This window comes from Microcebus murinus, chromosome 9, assembly GCF_040939455.1.
Source record: "Microcebus murinus isolate Inina chromosome 9, M.murinus_Inina_mat1.0, whole genome shotgun sequence".
NCBI lineage: Eukaryota > Metazoa > Chordata > Mammalia > Primates > Cheirogaleidae > Microcebus > Microcebus murinus.
This window is the reverse complement of record NC_134112.1, coordinates 18,461,090-18,478,527: the sequence shown is the minus strand read 5'-3', so window position 1 is coordinate 18,478,527 and position 17,438 is coordinate 18,461,090. Positions and strand designations below refer to the sequence as shown.

At 35.7% G+C, this 17,438-nt stretch overlaps 1 protein-coding gene across 2 annotated transcripts in view; it reads right to left on the bottom strand.

Annotated features, from left to right (window-relative positions):
* Nucleotides 1-17,438, bottom strand: part of DPY19L1 (dpy-19 like C-mannosyltransferase 1) — a 112,040-nt gene that overhangs the window by 88,583 nt on the left and 6,019 nt on the right. For both annotated transcript variants that reach the window (XM_076006316.1, XM_076006317.1), the window contains exons 2-4: nucleotides 5,537-5,561; nucleotides 4,782-4,869; nucleotides 1,312-1,449 (exon numbers count right to left, since the gene is read on the bottom strand). In XM_076006316.1, coding sequence (XP_075862431.1) covers nucleotides 1,312-1,449; nucleotides 4,782-4,869; nucleotides 5,537-5,561 — 251 coding nt within the window. The remainder of the gene's footprint in view (nucleotides 1-1,311; nucleotides 1,450-4,781; nucleotides 4,870-5,536; nucleotides 5,562-17,438) is intronic.

Below are 17,438 nucleotides of genomic sequence, written 5' to 3'. Positions count from 1 at the left end.
TCACTGGGGCACACCCCTACCCAAGGGCAACCTATATCCAATAACTAACTAGTCAACTGGGAGGGATATAAAGGCCAAGGGCCCTTGCCTCAAGGCAGAACAACTCTGCAGGGCCATCCCAGCTCCAGAACTCCCCTGGACTGGCTGAGGGCTTCACTATAAACTGCATTACAATTCAACTCTTCCACCTGCCTCATCCTGCTTCCTTCATCCCCCTCCAGTTGTTGATCCCAAGGGCACTCCCACAAATACTTCCTTTATGCAAACCTCCATCTCAAAGTCCACTGTCTATGGCCTCAACCTAAGGCAATACTGAGCACAAAGTCCAAAAACATATGCAAGGCTATGTGTACAATGATTTAGCATATTAAAAAAGCTACTATTAATACAAATCAGTGGAAACAGAATGGACCACTCATCAGTATTAGGTTACACAGAATAGCATTTTTAAAAAAATATAGTTAGATATCTACCCCACACTATGCATCGAAATCAATTCCAGATAAATTAAAAATGTAAACATAAAAATATAATTAAAATGAGGATATAGATTATTTACATGTATGTACAAAAGAAAAACAAATTTTTTAAATTCATAGATATTTCTGTATAGAAAAAAATACATACACATCATACACAAAGCTAAAAATCAAATGAAAAACTCTTTTATCTATAAAGCATTATAGTAACACCTGTGTATAAATAAACATAATAAATTTATTATAGACAAAAGGCATGAATAAGCAAATATTTTTAAAACTGCTAGTAGAGATTTCAATTAGTAGAACCTTTCTGGAAGGTATTTTGTTAGCATGTACTAAAATCATTAAAGTATATATTCTGTTGAACTCAACAGTTCCACATCAACAAATTTATAGTTTTGCAAGGAGGGTAAAGGGGAGACCAAATATCACTCCCTTCCCCCCTTACTTCCTAGATAGGCTGACCTTCTCCCACCCCTAACCCAAGAAAGTATACTCAATTATATGAGGAATCCTAAAAAGAGAAGAAACATTATTTGGCAAGTGACATGTAAAAGTAATGGAACTCCCTTCTGTAATCCCGATAAGCACACCGAATCAAGTTTTTGCATTTTCTAAACAATCACAATAGAAGTTCCTATAGAATCAGTTAAAGCCCCCCCCCAAATCAATAATAATCTTTTTCCCATGTTCTTCCCTAAGATACATATTTTCTTTTAAAAAATGAAATAAAATTTAATATGTTGAATTATAGCTTAGATTTAGAATCAGCATTTATATAAAAAAACAGTTAAAATGTGAAAAATCACAATTGGAAAAAGTAACTTACCTCAGGGTAAAGATTGAACCTTTTTAATGTATTAATAACAAGGGGATATTCTGTCAGTTTATCATTCATAATCATCCAGACTCCATTAAAAAATGAGGGTGCTTCCACAATAGTCTTGAAGTAGGAATAATAAAGCCCCTGAAATAAGGATACGCTCTAGTTATAATAAAAGGTACATAATTATTTTGACTCTTCTTAGTTTAAAAAAATTTTAAATAGTTTTAAAAAAACAAGTAATAGCTACAATTAATTTCATAGTTTTCTGATCACTGAAAAATTCTAAAGATGAAAAAACTATACAATTTTCATATAATCTTGTCTTAATTGAAATAATTGAAAGCAAAATAGCTTCAAAAATAGCTTCAACATTTAAAAATAACATGACTCAGCACACTTCACCTAAGAAAATCCTATATCCCATACTAATATAAGTGTGACAAAAAGCTATCTTATGAACAGGGTGAGTGGTTTATTATGGAACTAAAATTTACCATAAACCAAGAAATCTTCCCCAAAGTGTCTCCCCCCCATTGCTTATCTGAATCCCCCAAATGACACGATCATTCATTTTTTCCTCCAGATTGACATGCAAAATTCCAAATGTGATGAGGTAGCTACCTGATGATGTATTAATACATATAAATTTCATTCAGATACCAACTAATTTTATAGATCATTCTCCTTGCTATCAAGTCAGTATAAGGTAAGAACCCTGTGGGAGAGGGGATGTGGGGGATGGCCCTATTTTGAGGAAAAGAGATAATTTTTTAGCTTGACATGCTACTTTGAAAAGATAGCAAGGGTGGAATAATACATTAAGTGAAAAACAAGAAAGTACAAGAAGCCTAGGGGGGAGGATGTGTAGCAGTATAAGGGAAGACAGATAAATACAAGAAACAATTCAAACTTCTATGCAATTCTACTTAGAGCTGCCCTGGCAGCCAGTACCATTAGCTACCAAACTCTAAACTGCCTTTATGGCTCATAATTACAAAAGTAATATGCCTACCCGGGTATTTATTGAAAAGAAAAATACGGTCTTACTACTGCAGTGTTTTAGTCCTCATATCACTATTTTTTTAAAATGTTACCTACTGTATTAAGTTGAATAGTGTGGTCCCCATAATTTCATGTCCACCAGAACCTGTGAATGTGACCTTATTTGGAAATAGGATCCTTGCAGATATAATCAAGCTAAGATGAGGTCACACTGGATTAAGGCAGACTCTAATCTGATACAACTGATATCCTTACAAGAGGAGGGAAATCTGGACACAAAGACAGACACATGGGGGGAAAAGCCATGTGACAATGAAGGCAGAGATCAACAAGCCAAGGAATGCCAAGGATTGCCAGCAATCACCAGAAGCTAGGAAGAGGTAAGAAAGGACTGTCCTCGATAGCCTCCAGAGACAAGATGGCCCTGCCAACACCTTAATTTCCCACTTGTAGCCTCTAGACTCATGAGAGAATAAATTTCTCGCATTTTAAGCCACCTAATTTACTATATTTTGTTATGGTAGTCCCAGGAAACTACACCTACCTTGTTTTGTAGGTTTGATTTGGGAATAATGTAAATGTTTTATTTAATTATAAATCAAATAAAAATCCCTAAATATCAAAATAAAAATAAAAGAATTAACTATTTATGAAGGTAGGAGAGAATTTCAAGTAACTTTAAGATATAGTAATTTTACTGTATATCCTTAGTGGAATATATCCTAGCCCAAAACAAACTGCAAGAAAATTTCTTAAACTGTTTTTGGTAATCATATTTTTAAATAATACCTTTGGTACTTTTATTCAAAACAAACAGTAATTTGAAACCAAGATACTCAGACTAAGAGAAAAGATGTAAGTTTAACATTAAATAAGTAAAAAACATCTAATCCTAAATTTCAATTTTAAAATATGAATGTAAATTTATGATTTACTTTCTTTTGAAAAAAAAAATTGTTTCCTAATTCCGTTCACTAAAAAGGCCTTGACACAATGGTCAATCTAGCAATGAGCAACTCTTGTGGTCTCTAAATACCATTTGCTACAGAAAGGAATGGGGGCTATTCCCTAGATCTCGGAAGAAAATGTCTTTAGTACTTGAAAGAAAGCAAGCTATGGAACACTAGTAAAGTCACATCAAGAGCAAGCAGGGTGAACCACAAAGGCTTTCACTAGCTAAAGACAAGAAGTTTATAAAATATGTTAAAATCCATCACATGATAATGACATACCAACAGAAAGTACTCCATTGGTCACCACTAGAAGATGATACAGAGTGTACTCATTTTTCTGAAAACTGATACATAAAAAGAAAGTATCAAGTATTTTCCTATCTTTCCTCTATGAAGTATACATCAGGAAACCAAAAAGGTATTGTGGGAAAGTTTTTTTATAGAAGAATTATAGTGGACAGGCTTGGTGGCTCATGCCTACAATCTCAGACTATGGGAGTGCAAAGGAGGAGGATCACTTGAGTCCAGGAGTTTGTGGCTGCAGTGAGCTGTGATTGTGCCATTGCACTCCAGCCTGGGTGATAGAGTAAGAGTCTCTTAACAACAAAAAAAGAGAAAATTATAGTTAATAAGTACAAGAAAAAAATGATAGAATAGATAATCATAGTTTGCCAATGATAATTAAATAACTGACCTAGGCTTATGACTAAGCTATAATGGAGAGATTGATATTACAACACCTAAAACCACTGATCAATCTTAGCATCAGAGAAAGTGAGACAACTAGACATGGTATGCCTCTTGGCATGATACAACAGGAAGTGCACAACACAACCTAGAAAGTATTCCTGCCAGGTAAAAAGTCAACTCTTCAGCTATCAAAACTCTAATTCACCAATTTTCAGAAAACTTGGGACAAATAAACATAATAAACAATATGAATTACTGTGGGTAATTCTACAGGACAAAAGACCTGGATTCCTCAACAAATAAATAGCAGGAAAACAAAACAAAAATGGGAAGAGTAATTTATTTAATAAAGATTAAATGACTTAGAGATATATCAACTAAATGCAGTTTTATAGATATTGTTTGGATACTACTTCAAACACACCAACTGCTTAAACAAAAGCAAGCATAAATAAAGAGCCAATGAGGTCATTTAAACACAGATTTTTATTTGGTGATATTAGGAACTATTGTTAATTATTTTCAAGTATAACAATGGTACCAGGGTTAAGAACAAAAAAAGAGTCTTGCCTTCTGAGATATTTATGAAAGTATTAATAGATGAAATGATACAATGTCTGGGATATCCTTTAAAAAGAGATGGATGAGTGAAGGTGTAGATACAAGAACACTGGTTATGTGCTGTCAGTTGTAGAAGCAGGAGAGTGGGGTGGAGGTTGCTATGTACTCTTTCTACTTGGAACATCTTTTTGAAAATTTCCATGACAAAAAGCTTAATATTTTTTTAATTCCTAACGTACTACAATAAAATACCACATAAAAACTAACCATTTCAGTGCGAAAAGCCATTTCTCTTTCCAATGTTGAAAGGTGAGAAAAATGACGATCATTTTCAAAGAGATGTGTTATATGGCTCCTGGAAAAACAAAACAAAGCAACAGTGTTAAAACTTACATTAAGTATTATTTTTAAAAGTAACTCTAAAAAGCAAAAATCAAAGTATCTATTGCAGACAATGTAGTAATAAAACCCAAATAAAATAGTATCCATATTTGTTTTCCACTCAGTACATCTTTTTCTACTAAATTTCTCTCTATTAAAAAAACACATGCAAATTAGATTTTAAAATTAAAATGAACTAGAATGATGGTATTTTAAGTGAAGTACAATAAAAGTATAGATTAAACTATAAATGTCACTGGGTCAACATTTCAGAAATATCTAATGAAATTCATATTTCTCTCTATCCAGAAGATTAAAAAAATTAATCTTCTTTGTAACATGAATACTATATTAATGTTAAGTGAGGCAGAATATCAAATATAGCCTCTTTAATAATGGATCTTTTTTATTAAAAAGATTATATTATTCTGACCCTGATTTATCAATTAAACTACTTTTTCAGACTACTGTGCTGCATGTATTTATATATATATATATGTATATATATATATATATAGATAGATAGATGAATATATATTCATCCTTACCATGCTGAAATTATTCCTTTAAATGTATAAAGAAAAGCTTTGGAAAATTATAAACATCTGCATAAAATACCATAGGAGAAAAAGCAATCTTACCAGTGCAACACTGCTGCAAAGGCAGCTGGAAGAAAAAAGAAATTTACATTACTATTTTAGCATAAAGAAATATTTTCACCTTACAGAAAAGCATGTCAAGATAAGCATGTCAAATACTGAGATGTGTAAATGTTGGACTCTTAGGGACTAGGGAAAGAATATTGGTTCTTCAAAAAAAGCCCCAAGGCTATGCTTAAAATTCCAGTAGACTGGACCATAAGGGAATTAAGCATATAGCTACAATTTTCATTCACTCACTTACTCAACAAAATATATGAGGCCTAATATTTGCCAGATACTATACAGGAACCATTAGATGAAAACTACCATTAATAGAACCAAGAGGACTAGACTCATAGGTAAGGATAACTTAGAATAAAGAAATATGGTGGCTTGGGGGTACAGGATTGGGGGTGGGGGGAAAAAGAAGGAACTACCATTTTTACATACTACTGCAATGTTTGAAAATTTATTATAAACCTTACTCTTGTTTTTAAACAAATTTAAAATGAAATGAGGGAGGAAAAAAAGAGAAAGAAAGCTAATAAAATCAATTTCATAAGAATCAATAGCTTGCTCTCTATTCGAGTACAAAGAACATATTAAGATGAAACCCCAGAAAGTATTAATACCATTCGGTTTCCTTGTATCACAAGATACATCTGATTGCAGGCCTCTGATTAAATAACTACTAAATAAAGTTTATGAATTATGTTTTTGAATTATGAAAATACTGTTAGAAATGAAAACCAGGCCAGGTGCTCACACCTGTAATCCCAGCATTTTGGGAGCCCAAGATAGGAGGATGGCTTGAGCCCAGGAGTTTGAGACCAGCCTGGGCAACATAGCAGAACCCCATCTCTACAAAAATATTGAAAAAAAAAAAAAGGAGAGGAGAGGAGAGGAGAGGAGAGGAGAGGAAAGGGGAGGGGAGGGGAGGGGAGGGGAGGGGAGGGGAGGGGAGGGGAGGGGAGGGGAGGGGAGGGGAGGGGAGGGAGGGAGGGAGAGAGAGAGAGAGAGAGAGAGAGAGAGAGAGAGAGAGAGAGAGAGAGAGAGAGAGAGAGAAAGAAAAGAAAGAAAGAAAGAAAGAAAGAAAGAAAGAAAGAAAGAAAGAAAGAAAGAAAGAAAGAAAGAAAGAAATGAAAACCAAATAGCTCAGATCTTATTGTCATATCCTTGAAGTGGTATTTATATTTTTTAACTTAAAAATACATTTTGCCTTAGAGATATGGTTACAAAAGACAGTTACTCTTTCTACATCACTGAAGTTACAAATATTTGACTTGGTTTGTCATTTGCATTTTTATAAGGTATTTTTTAGCTTTTGAAATTTTAATTTTTTCTTTATTGACAAACCTATTATTTGCTTTTGATTTCTATCTTTAAAAATTTCAACCCACGATAATAAAATTTGGCCTTTATTTTCTCAATGATGGCATTTACATTCAATGAGAGAAGAATGATTTATTCAGAAAATTCTCCATTTTAAACATTATTTACAAATGATAATTTTGCTCTTATTTTACAATTTTACTGTTAGTTTCTTTTTCATTTATGATAACTTATAGAATACTACTAAATAATTCTGATAAAAGAAGGCATCCTTGACTTCTGCTGACTTTAACAGCAATACATTTCACATTGTGCCATTAAGTTGGCCTTTGACCATCACAATTTTGGAATGATAAATAAGATTTGTCAAAGTCATCATCCCTCTATGTCTTTAAAATACCACAATTTCTCAGAAGGATGGGAGATACAAGATACCTTTGGTACCTTCCTAATTTAATTCCTTTAAATTGACTCCCTTCAGCACTAACAGTAGACAGTAGACAATCCCTGGAGTTCCTGGCAAGTGAATGGCACTCTTTCCTAGTCTCCAGGGCCATTCATAATCTGTCCAAAGATTTGAATTCCTTTGTTCATTTCAATTTAGTGATAACAATAATGATGACGATAATAAAGCAGCTAACATTTGAATGCTTATTACACAGGCAGCACTTTACAAGTGCTTTACTTGGACTAGTTCAATAAATCATCACAGCTATCATATGTGGTAGGTCCAAATATTTCCCCAGTATACAAACTAGAAATTGAGGCACAGAGTAGTTGAACAACTTGTACAAGAACACATAGCAGGTAAACCAAGAAAGGGAAGCTAGACTCAGGAATTCTGTCCTGCACTGCATGGCCTCTGTAGAAGAGGAACGGAAGAGATGAGACTAAGGCCTCCTTTACTCTAAAGTATTCCTATTTCCTTCCCTCTTTTTTAAAGATAAAAGGGAAAAAAGTGTTACATTACATCTGTTAATACAGGCAGCACATTTTATAAAAGTTATTAAATTTTGTATAAAAATTTAGAGATATACTTTATTTAAAAATTAAAATACATTCATATATGTCATTTGAAAATGAAAGACCCAGTAAAGCAAATACTGCTTTGTGAGCATATAACTTAAGAATAGAGACTTAAAATAAAAAAACTTCTGAAGGCACCCCTAAAGAGCTCTTCTTGCCTTCTCATCTACAGAAAAGCATATACCAAATGATTTTCTCTAATTTTATTCCAGTGATTATCAACCCTGTCTATGTCTTTTTGGAAGTGTAACAAAGTTGGTAAGTCAATTTTTTCCACTTTAACACATATGCCATTGTTTGGGATTCTAAGGAATTGATGTAAATACAGCATTTAAAAAATCCAGAACATAAAAAAACTATAAATTTCAAAAAAAAAAAAAAAACTAGACCTATTTTATAAGAAAACAGTGTTCAAGAAAAGGTTTGCTTTGTAATCCAATTCAAAGCATCGCAAACCTTATGGCTGAGAATTTTGAAAGACTCTTATAATTTTGCTGGAAGCACAGATATTGCTTATACTCTAAAACTAAATTAGATACTGGGATATTTCATTAACTCATTCTGATTAAAGAAACTTTATACCAGATTATGTGCCACATTATATCAATTTTCAGTCTTATGGGAATTGAAAAGACCCTTTACTGAAAATTATTCTCCTGTTATTAGAATCTTGTTTAAACAAAATAGACTGCAACTCCCTAAGGACAGAAACACTGTTTTATCGAACTTTAAAATAGTACTTATTAGCAGGAAGCTGAGCATGCTTAAATGTTTGCTGAATTTGGGGTTGGGGGGGGATGAAATAATCCCAAATCACATCCACATAATATACCTAAATTTTGGGTGTGTAATGATCTTTTTCACAGCGAAGTCTCCATTTACTTTGTGTAAATTAGCCACTTCATCTATATATGGCCAGCTGCTTAAGCCTCCGGATGTCTTAGCCCAGTAGACAGTTCCCTCCCTGGGTCCTTCTCCCTGGAGCACAGGTACTCCCTGTGATGGGGCCAGGTTTCCACCAGGGATCTAATCCCAGGCCCCAGTTCCCTTCCCTCAGCTGTCCTGATTCCCCCTTGTTCCAGCAACAGCTCCCAGGGGCAGTGGCGACCACTGTTCTTTCCAGCAAGTCTCTTGTCCTTGGCAAGTGGAGAGGGAACGGCTCCTTTTCCCCACCCCCATATAGGGCTGCAGCAAGGAAGGCTGGAGGACAGAGAAGAAACCAGATGGAGGGTACTGCCCTAACTGCTCTGCTCAATCCTCAAAGCCCCCAAACCTCATTCCCTCTTCTGACCAGCACCTCAGCCCAGCCCACTCTTACCTTCTCCCCTCTCCCAATCACTCCATTCCAGCAGCCCTACTCAGATGTCCTGGGCCCTTCCTAGACCCCTCCTGGGGATCCTTGGGAAGTAGAGCCCTGGAATCTGCACTTTTAAAATTCCCCAGTTGATTCTAGTGCACCTAAAGTTTGAGACCCACTGTCCTTGCTCTCTTTATCCTCCTCAAAGTATTAGAGCCCCAGGAAGCCAGTGTGGGCTTCTGCATTTGCCCCTCTGTGGTCACCTGCAGGCTGCTCTTCCACAACTGCAAGATGTTTTCCTGACTACAGAAAAATTTTCCCATCTATGTTACATTTTTCCCTTACATGCATACTTCATAATAGTATTTGACTTCAAATTCACAAAGCATCTTCAAAAATTCTTCATTTTCCAAAAACCTTGTTATTTATTCCCATTTTATAAATGAAAAACAGGGCCTCAAAAAGGTATTTCCCCCCAAAACACACAGCTGGTAAATGGCAAGAACCAGCTGAACCCAGGTGTTCTAATTCCAAACCTGGATCTCCTTCCATTGTGACTGACCTTTCCCATTTGTGGGTATTTGATGACCTTATTTTGTAACAAAACTCATACAAGAAATATAGTCTAAGTCCAAAATGATATGCAAAACATAAAAAATACAATCTATTTTGAAGTTAATCCATACTTAAAGCATTCTAAAGACTTTGGCCTCAAGTGACAAAATGACATAAAAAAAGGCTAATAAGAATACTCCTTAAATTTATCTAGAGAAAGTTTTCAAATCAATCTTGACAGATTCTATATTCAACCCCTTTCTAATATTACTAACCATTTCTTACAATTCCTAGGGTCTGTTCCGAGTTTTAAACTTTCTTTCCAGAGCTGAAGTTTTAGTATTGGTCTCCCTGTTCCTGGAGCCTGAAGTAAGTTTCTAAGTACACAGATCTAAACATGTCACTCCTCCCTGGAAAAGCCCCATGACTTCCCATTGCTCCCACCAGGGAGCCCACACTCTGGTCTATTTCCAGTCAGTAGCCACCACGCACTCTTCATTCTGGATACTGAGCAACAATCCTCTAAAACTCCAAGGGCTTTAGTGACTCTGTAACTTTGTTGCTGCCTGAAAAGTTCATAGTTCATCCTTTAAAGTCAAAATAATTCACATGTGGAATTTTGTGCTGCTTGTCTTGCTATAGCTATAATACCTCTATTATAGCCCTAAATACTTGGTCATGTACACACCAGTTTCCTGAGTCTGAGCTTGTGTTTAATTCATCTTTATACTACCTAGCATCATGCCTGGCACCTCACTCAGTTAAACTGTTAAATTACTATTACCTATAACCATGTAAAAGAAATTATAGAATGTATTCAAATAAAAACCTAAACACAGAGACAATATCTCAATGATCCAAATTATTTGAAAGGTTCCCATTACATGATGGGACATGAAGGTGTGTGTACACAAATAAAATTATAGTACCTAGAATGAAACAAAGCCGAGTTTCTATGTAGTAAACTAACAAATGAAAAGGCATTCTTTAGGACCCAGTGTGAGAAACAGAAAAAGTCATATATCTCACAAGCTCAGCTCCCTCCTTCCTTCTAGTGCCTAGATTTTTGTGTGGATTATAAATGTTTCAAAGCCAACAAGTATTGAAATGCCTAGTAGATGCACAACACATTCTCCTAAAACCAAGAGGAATATTAAGGAAACATTAGCCAATATCTTTGCCCTCAAAGATATAATCTTTCAGATAAGAATTAGCCTGGCACAGTATCTCATGCCTATAATCCCAGCACTTTGGGAGGCTGAGATGGAAGGAGTGCTTAAGGCCAGGAGTTTGAGATCAGTCTGGGCTACACAGTGAGACAGTCTTCTCTAAATATTTTTCTTAAAAACTAGCCAGATGTGGTGGCACATCCCTGTAGTCCTAGCTACTCAGGAGGCTGAAGTGAAAAGACTGAACCCAGGAGTTCAAGACTGCAGTGAGCTATGATCACACCACTGTACTCTGTAACCTGGGCAACAGAGCAAGATCTGGTCTCCAAAAAAAAAAAAAAAAAAAAGCAAATTTAGGTACATAAAATAATGACAGAAAACATAAAACATTCAAGTAAATGGTACAAAGTCTAAGAACTATAAGAAATCTGAGAAGGCAGATCAGTAATGACCTTCTTATACCACAGTTTATTAAGGTGGGATCATGAGGGGCAGGGGTGGAAGCCTCAAGACATGGATATACCTTGGGTGGGGATTTATGGAGAGTAGCCAGAAAAGAGGACAAATAAAGCTGGATGTGGACTTGGATTCAACATGATAAAAAGAATTCCCATCCCTAATACTGGTGGTATGGAAGATAAATAATGATGACAATCATGTGCTATATTTACTGAAGGCCTACTCATTATACACACATGTGGGGAGTTTGGCCAAAGCTTCCTAACTAGTGGGCCCTGGAGTGCCAAGGATGAGATAGCCAGAGTCCCTGGGGCCAATAACATTTTGACTTAGAAGAGATCGTCCACTTGCCCCACTGTTCCACACAAATATTACCATTTTCTTTGTGTGCCATGATGCAGAAAAGGATGGGAAGCACTGAGCTCATCAACAAAGGAAATCAAGCAAGTTCCAGAGAGAACATCATAATGCAGCAATATAGAGCCAGTGATCCAAACACTGGTGTTGCATTAGAATCATCACTGGCACTGAGTGAAAACAGAGATAATTGAATATTAATCTCAAGCCCCTAAATCTGAAACTATAGGGGCTTTTTAAATTCTCAAGTGACTCTGATATACAATCAAGGTTGATTATCAATAGCACAGAGAATGACTGGGGCAAGATCTAGGTAGCTATTCACAAAATTTAATGTTAGAATTGGCTCCTTGCTAGTCAAAGTGTCCAATAGTAATTGTGTCACCTGGAAGCTAACAGAAAACAAGGAAGCTCAAGTTCCATCCCAGACCTCCTGACTGCCAATTTACATTTTAACAAGACCCTTGAGGTGGTTCATACACACTTTAAAAGGGTGATGGCGCCATACTGACAGCACATCAGAATCACCTGAGAGCTTTCCACACTACTAGATCTGGCATTGGGGGTAAATCTAATGTCCATCCAGGGTTGAGAACTCTGACCTGGCAGGAGCATGTTAAGACTCATGCCTGGGCCCCAGTTCTCAGAGATCCTGATACAGTGGATCTCACTTGGGGTTTAGACATCTACATTTTTAACAACCCCTGTGGTTTTTACACAGTCCAAGCTTTGAGAAGCAGTTATTAAGTCAGGATGAGAAGAATATGGCATTAGGCATGAGATGAGGAGACCCGTACAGCACTGATGAAATGGGCTTTACTAGGAAAAGGGAAATATAAATTCAAAAGATACTCTGAAAGACAAATTGACAAAATTTGATAGCTGAAAATAAGAATTAGAGAAAGAAAATTCAAATTCATCTTTACTTCCCCTGGTAAGAAAGCCATTCTTAAGAAAAAATATTCCTGAGGTTTATATGACTTTATAAGTTATATAGCCTCTCAGAGTCTCACTTTCACCAAGTATAAAGTGAGGAATTTTTCCTTGGTTATCTCTTTTCCTAGCACTTAATGACCTGGAGTAGCTACCTACAGCTATTACCACTAACACTATGAACTTCACCGCACAGCTATTTTCTCACTATTTTCTGTTTTCATTTTGATCTTCCGGCTTCCCAAATTCCAAAGCTTTTGGTAGGTTTGGCCCTTTAAATTTGTTTTTTCTATTTTGAATAGGGCAGAAAAAAACTCTACTTTGACTAGGGAAAGAAGGAATGCACTCAATTTATTAATAGAGATACTGAGTTTCAAAGTGAGATGCAGAACTGTTTTTAAAATTCACAGTCATTTGAAGAAACTACTGCTCCTAGTAAGACCTAGAATTCACAGTGGTCTATGTGATAACGGTTTTAAGGACAACTTTAGTTAATCTGAATCTCCTCCCTACATTTGGCATTGAGCCCAACAGTGCTTTCCAACAGTTAAGAAAAAATTAGAAAACTCTTAATGATAAAGTCTACCATTTGTTTATCAGTTGCAGATTACAGAGCCCTTTCACATATAAAGCAAAAATGGTCCAGAAGTCCCTGTGAGGCAGATAATGGCTCTTATTTTCCCATAAGGCTCAAGGTCACAGGATTGGAAAGCAAGAAAGCCTGGGTTTCTTTCGCTCTTATTTTCAGTTTCATAAATATGTTAAGCACATTCAACCAAAAGGATGCACTGGCACACAGAAGGAAATGCCTTAGAAAGCACAAAACCATCAAGGACAGAACAATTTATGTTAAAGTGAATACAGGATATGAAAATAGGAGACCATGCAAAATATATATTAAATATCATCACCTCCAAACAGGATATAACTAGGCTTCTCAACAGAGAAATATACCAAGTAAACTTTCACATATTTTAAATATTTATGTATGTATAGACATAAAAGTAGGTAATACTTGGTATAACAATTACTCAATATGTGTTGAAAAGGCAATAAATCCTAACTTCTTTCAAAAATCTTCTCATATGTGAATACAAACATTTCTAAAGCAGCAACCTACATTAATACTTTTCACCTTATCAAAAAAAGTGCATTTCAGTGTTTTAAGAACAAGTTGCTACATAAGATATACAACCAAAATAATGTACTAGCTCATTAAATGTTTCTGAACATCCATAGGGAAGATACAAAATTTCAGTAAACACAATGGGAAAAGTCAAGAGGCTACATCTCTTCAATAGAAGAAAAAGAGAACTACACAAACACAATATACGTTCAGACCTATCATATTCAACAAGCGATTTTATAAGTTCATTAACTGATAAACCATCCAATTTTAAGATATGGATTTCCCCTAACTTACAAATTGCCCTTAGATATCACAATGTCTTGTTTATCCTTTAATTTAAATGATTAAGAAAACTGTTGCACCATTTTTACTATTTTTATACACCATTGCCAAACAAACGACACAATAAAAAAAAATCTAGAATTGTTTTCAAAAAATAATTATGCAAAGACAAAATGGAGACTGACAGGTTGACCATAAAGATATAAAAGAACGATTCCCCAAATAAGTATAACCAATAAAGTAGTGCTCTTGCTAAAAGAGCTATGGGGTCTTCGGACATACGAAGTCATCTTCCCATTAATGTATCTTTGACAGTTACCTTAGACTTTAGATCTGAAACCTACAATTTGACAGATGTAATTAATAAAGTCAAGAGATTTTAACTTCAATTCTAAACTTCACCCATTGAACTCAATAATGATGTTGGGCCATTCACCTGGCCCTACTTTAGGTTTCCTCACTGGAAAAATTCTAGGAGGTAATCTTTTAAATTCTAGATTTTTATGAAATTCCTATGGAGATCAGAGATGAGAAAAGAATGAGAAATAAAGTCTGATTTGAAAAGATTTTTAAACACAGGAGAAAATAACAACACCATGCTCGTTACCTAAGTACTTTATGATTAGTATTAAAACTTGCAGAAAAGATTCTGCCATTTGACACCTGAGGCACTGAAAGACTGTATTACAAAACACAATGATTACTGGTACTGTGTTTCTCCCAAAATAAGACAGGGTCTTATATTTATTTTTCCTCAAGAAGACACCCTAGGGCTTATTTTCAGGGGATGTGTTATTTTCCCCTCAAAGCCTCAGCTTGCAGTACACACAGGATGGCCAGAACCATCCTGTGGGGGCGGGGGGAGCCGACCTTGTTGGCGGGGCTGCCTGCACCTTTCCAGCCACCTATGGGATAGTAGCTGTCACGACAGGTCAGAGGAGAAGGGTTGCCTTCTTCTTTATCACTCTGCGAGGACATGCATGGGTTGTGCAGATATGCTGCGTAGCCACGCCCATCACTAGGTCTTCCCATCACTAGGTCTTATTTTTGGGGTAGGGTTTCTATTGTGCAAATGCTTAGAAATCCTGCTAGGGCTTATTTTATGAGCAGGTCTTATTTTCAGGGAAACACGGTAGGAAAATGCAATGCAAAGCAGTAGCACTTTAAGCAAATTTGAGTTAGTAGAAAAATATGAATAAATTCTTAATAACTTCTTGAGAAGTTAAATAACTTCTCAATTACAACAATCTTCACAAATTAAAAATATGTCTAGATAGCAAGTTTTCAAAAGTAATTGGTCAAGTTGACTTATATATAAACTGTGTTTATGATATTGTTGGTGCTATTGTAAACTAGTAGATAAAATCACACCCATCCTGGTCAGTACAGTGAACCACACTAGAATTTCTATAAGTGTTTTTGCTGACAGCTATGCTATTATGTTACCATTCACTGCTATAATAGGTTATAATTACAAAATGCCGTCCAAGCATTGATTATGTGATGGTCATAGTGCTAAAAAACACACCTGACAACTGGTGACTTGGGAAGGAAGTCAAACATGGAGAAAGATGTCAAACATTAAGATATATGAGCTGTTAATTTAAATGCCCTCAGGAAAAAAAATAACAGTGATAATGCTGAGAAAATAAAAAGCAGTATTAAAACACAAAAACAGGCTATAATATTTGCTGGCTTATGTACTCTGAAAATAGATTCTTTTACTTTTTAAAATTTATTTCTATTCAATGATTCTTGATTGAATTATGAAAGGTCCTCCATGGAGAACTAATCTTCCCTATGAAATGATATGGCCCTTTATGGGATTAAACAACAGCATAAAGGTCCACACCTAGAAATACATGTAATTTTACTAGCTTAATGGCTAGTAACCAGTAGAACAAAATGGTTCAAAGAATAACTAAACAAAACTAGCAGACTCTTCCCTTGGAAGAGTGATGTTTCAGTGGTTTGGGTAAAGAACAAGCTGAAGACAAAAGATGATATAGCAAACAAGAAGTTAGGATTAAACATATAAATAATAAACCCTAAAGCTACCTCACTTGGAACTATGTACACAGGCTTGCAGTCTCTATGATAAGGTGAATACAGTTGACCCTTCATATCTGTGGATTCCACATCTAAGGATTCAACCAATCTGAGACTGAAACTATTTTGGGAAAAAATGCATCTGTACTGAACACATACAAACTTTTCTTCTTGTTATTAATCCATAAACAATAGAGTATAACAACTCTTTACATACCAATTTACATTGTATCAGGTACTCTAAGTAATCTAGAGATGATTTAAAGTATCAAGAGGATATGCACAGGTTATATGCAACTACTCACCATTTCATTTCAGGGACTTGAGCATTCCTGGATTTTGGTATCTGAGGGAGGCCCTTGAACCAATTCCCCACAGATACAGAAGGACAACTATATCTCATTATCATAACTTTAAGAGACATTAATATGCTTAATACACTCATTAAGAGACATTAAGGCAGCCTAATAGGATAAGTGTTTAAAATATATGGAAGCCATTGTTCAAATTTTAGAAACATCCAATACACATAGGTATATAATTAACAAACTAAACTCATTTGTTCTCTGAGTGCTTATCAGCATCACACATTCAGAAACCTTCTGTTTCTTTTAATACTAAAACAGGTTTAGGTGATTATAAACATTCTTTAGAGTGAACCAGAAATCTATTTTAGGAAGAAAAAATGGTTTTAAACATTAAAGAAATTCTTTAAAATTCCAAATTCCCGGCCGGGCGCTGTGGCTCACGCCTGTAATCCTAGCTCTTAGGAGGCCGAGGCGGGCGGATTGCTCAAGGTCAGGAGTTCAAAACCAGCCTGAGCAAGAGCGAGACCCCGTCTCTACTATAAATAGAAAGAAATTAATTGGCCAACTGATATATATATAAAAAAAAATTAGCCAGGCATGGTGGCGCATGCCTGTAGTCCCAGCTACTCGGGAGGCTGAGGCAGAAGGATCACTGGAGCCCAGGAGTTTGAGGTTGCTGTGAGCTAGGCTGACGCCACGGCACTCACTCTAGCCTGGACAACAAAGTGAGACTCTGTCTCAAAAATAAATAAATAAATAAATAAAAAATTCCAAATTCCCATCTTGCTCACTGGCTTTCCCTCTATCAAAAGGATTTGTTCTGTAAAATTTAGATTCAATCAAAAGGCCACACTCAAGGATCCAGAAGGCCACATGTGACCGTAAGGCCACAGGTTCCCCACCCAGCAAAGCCTGGCACAGAGTAAGCCCCATATCAGTATAAGATGCTATTATTCTCATGAATATAGGAATATGAATTCAATTCCCATGAATTTGAAGATCACCT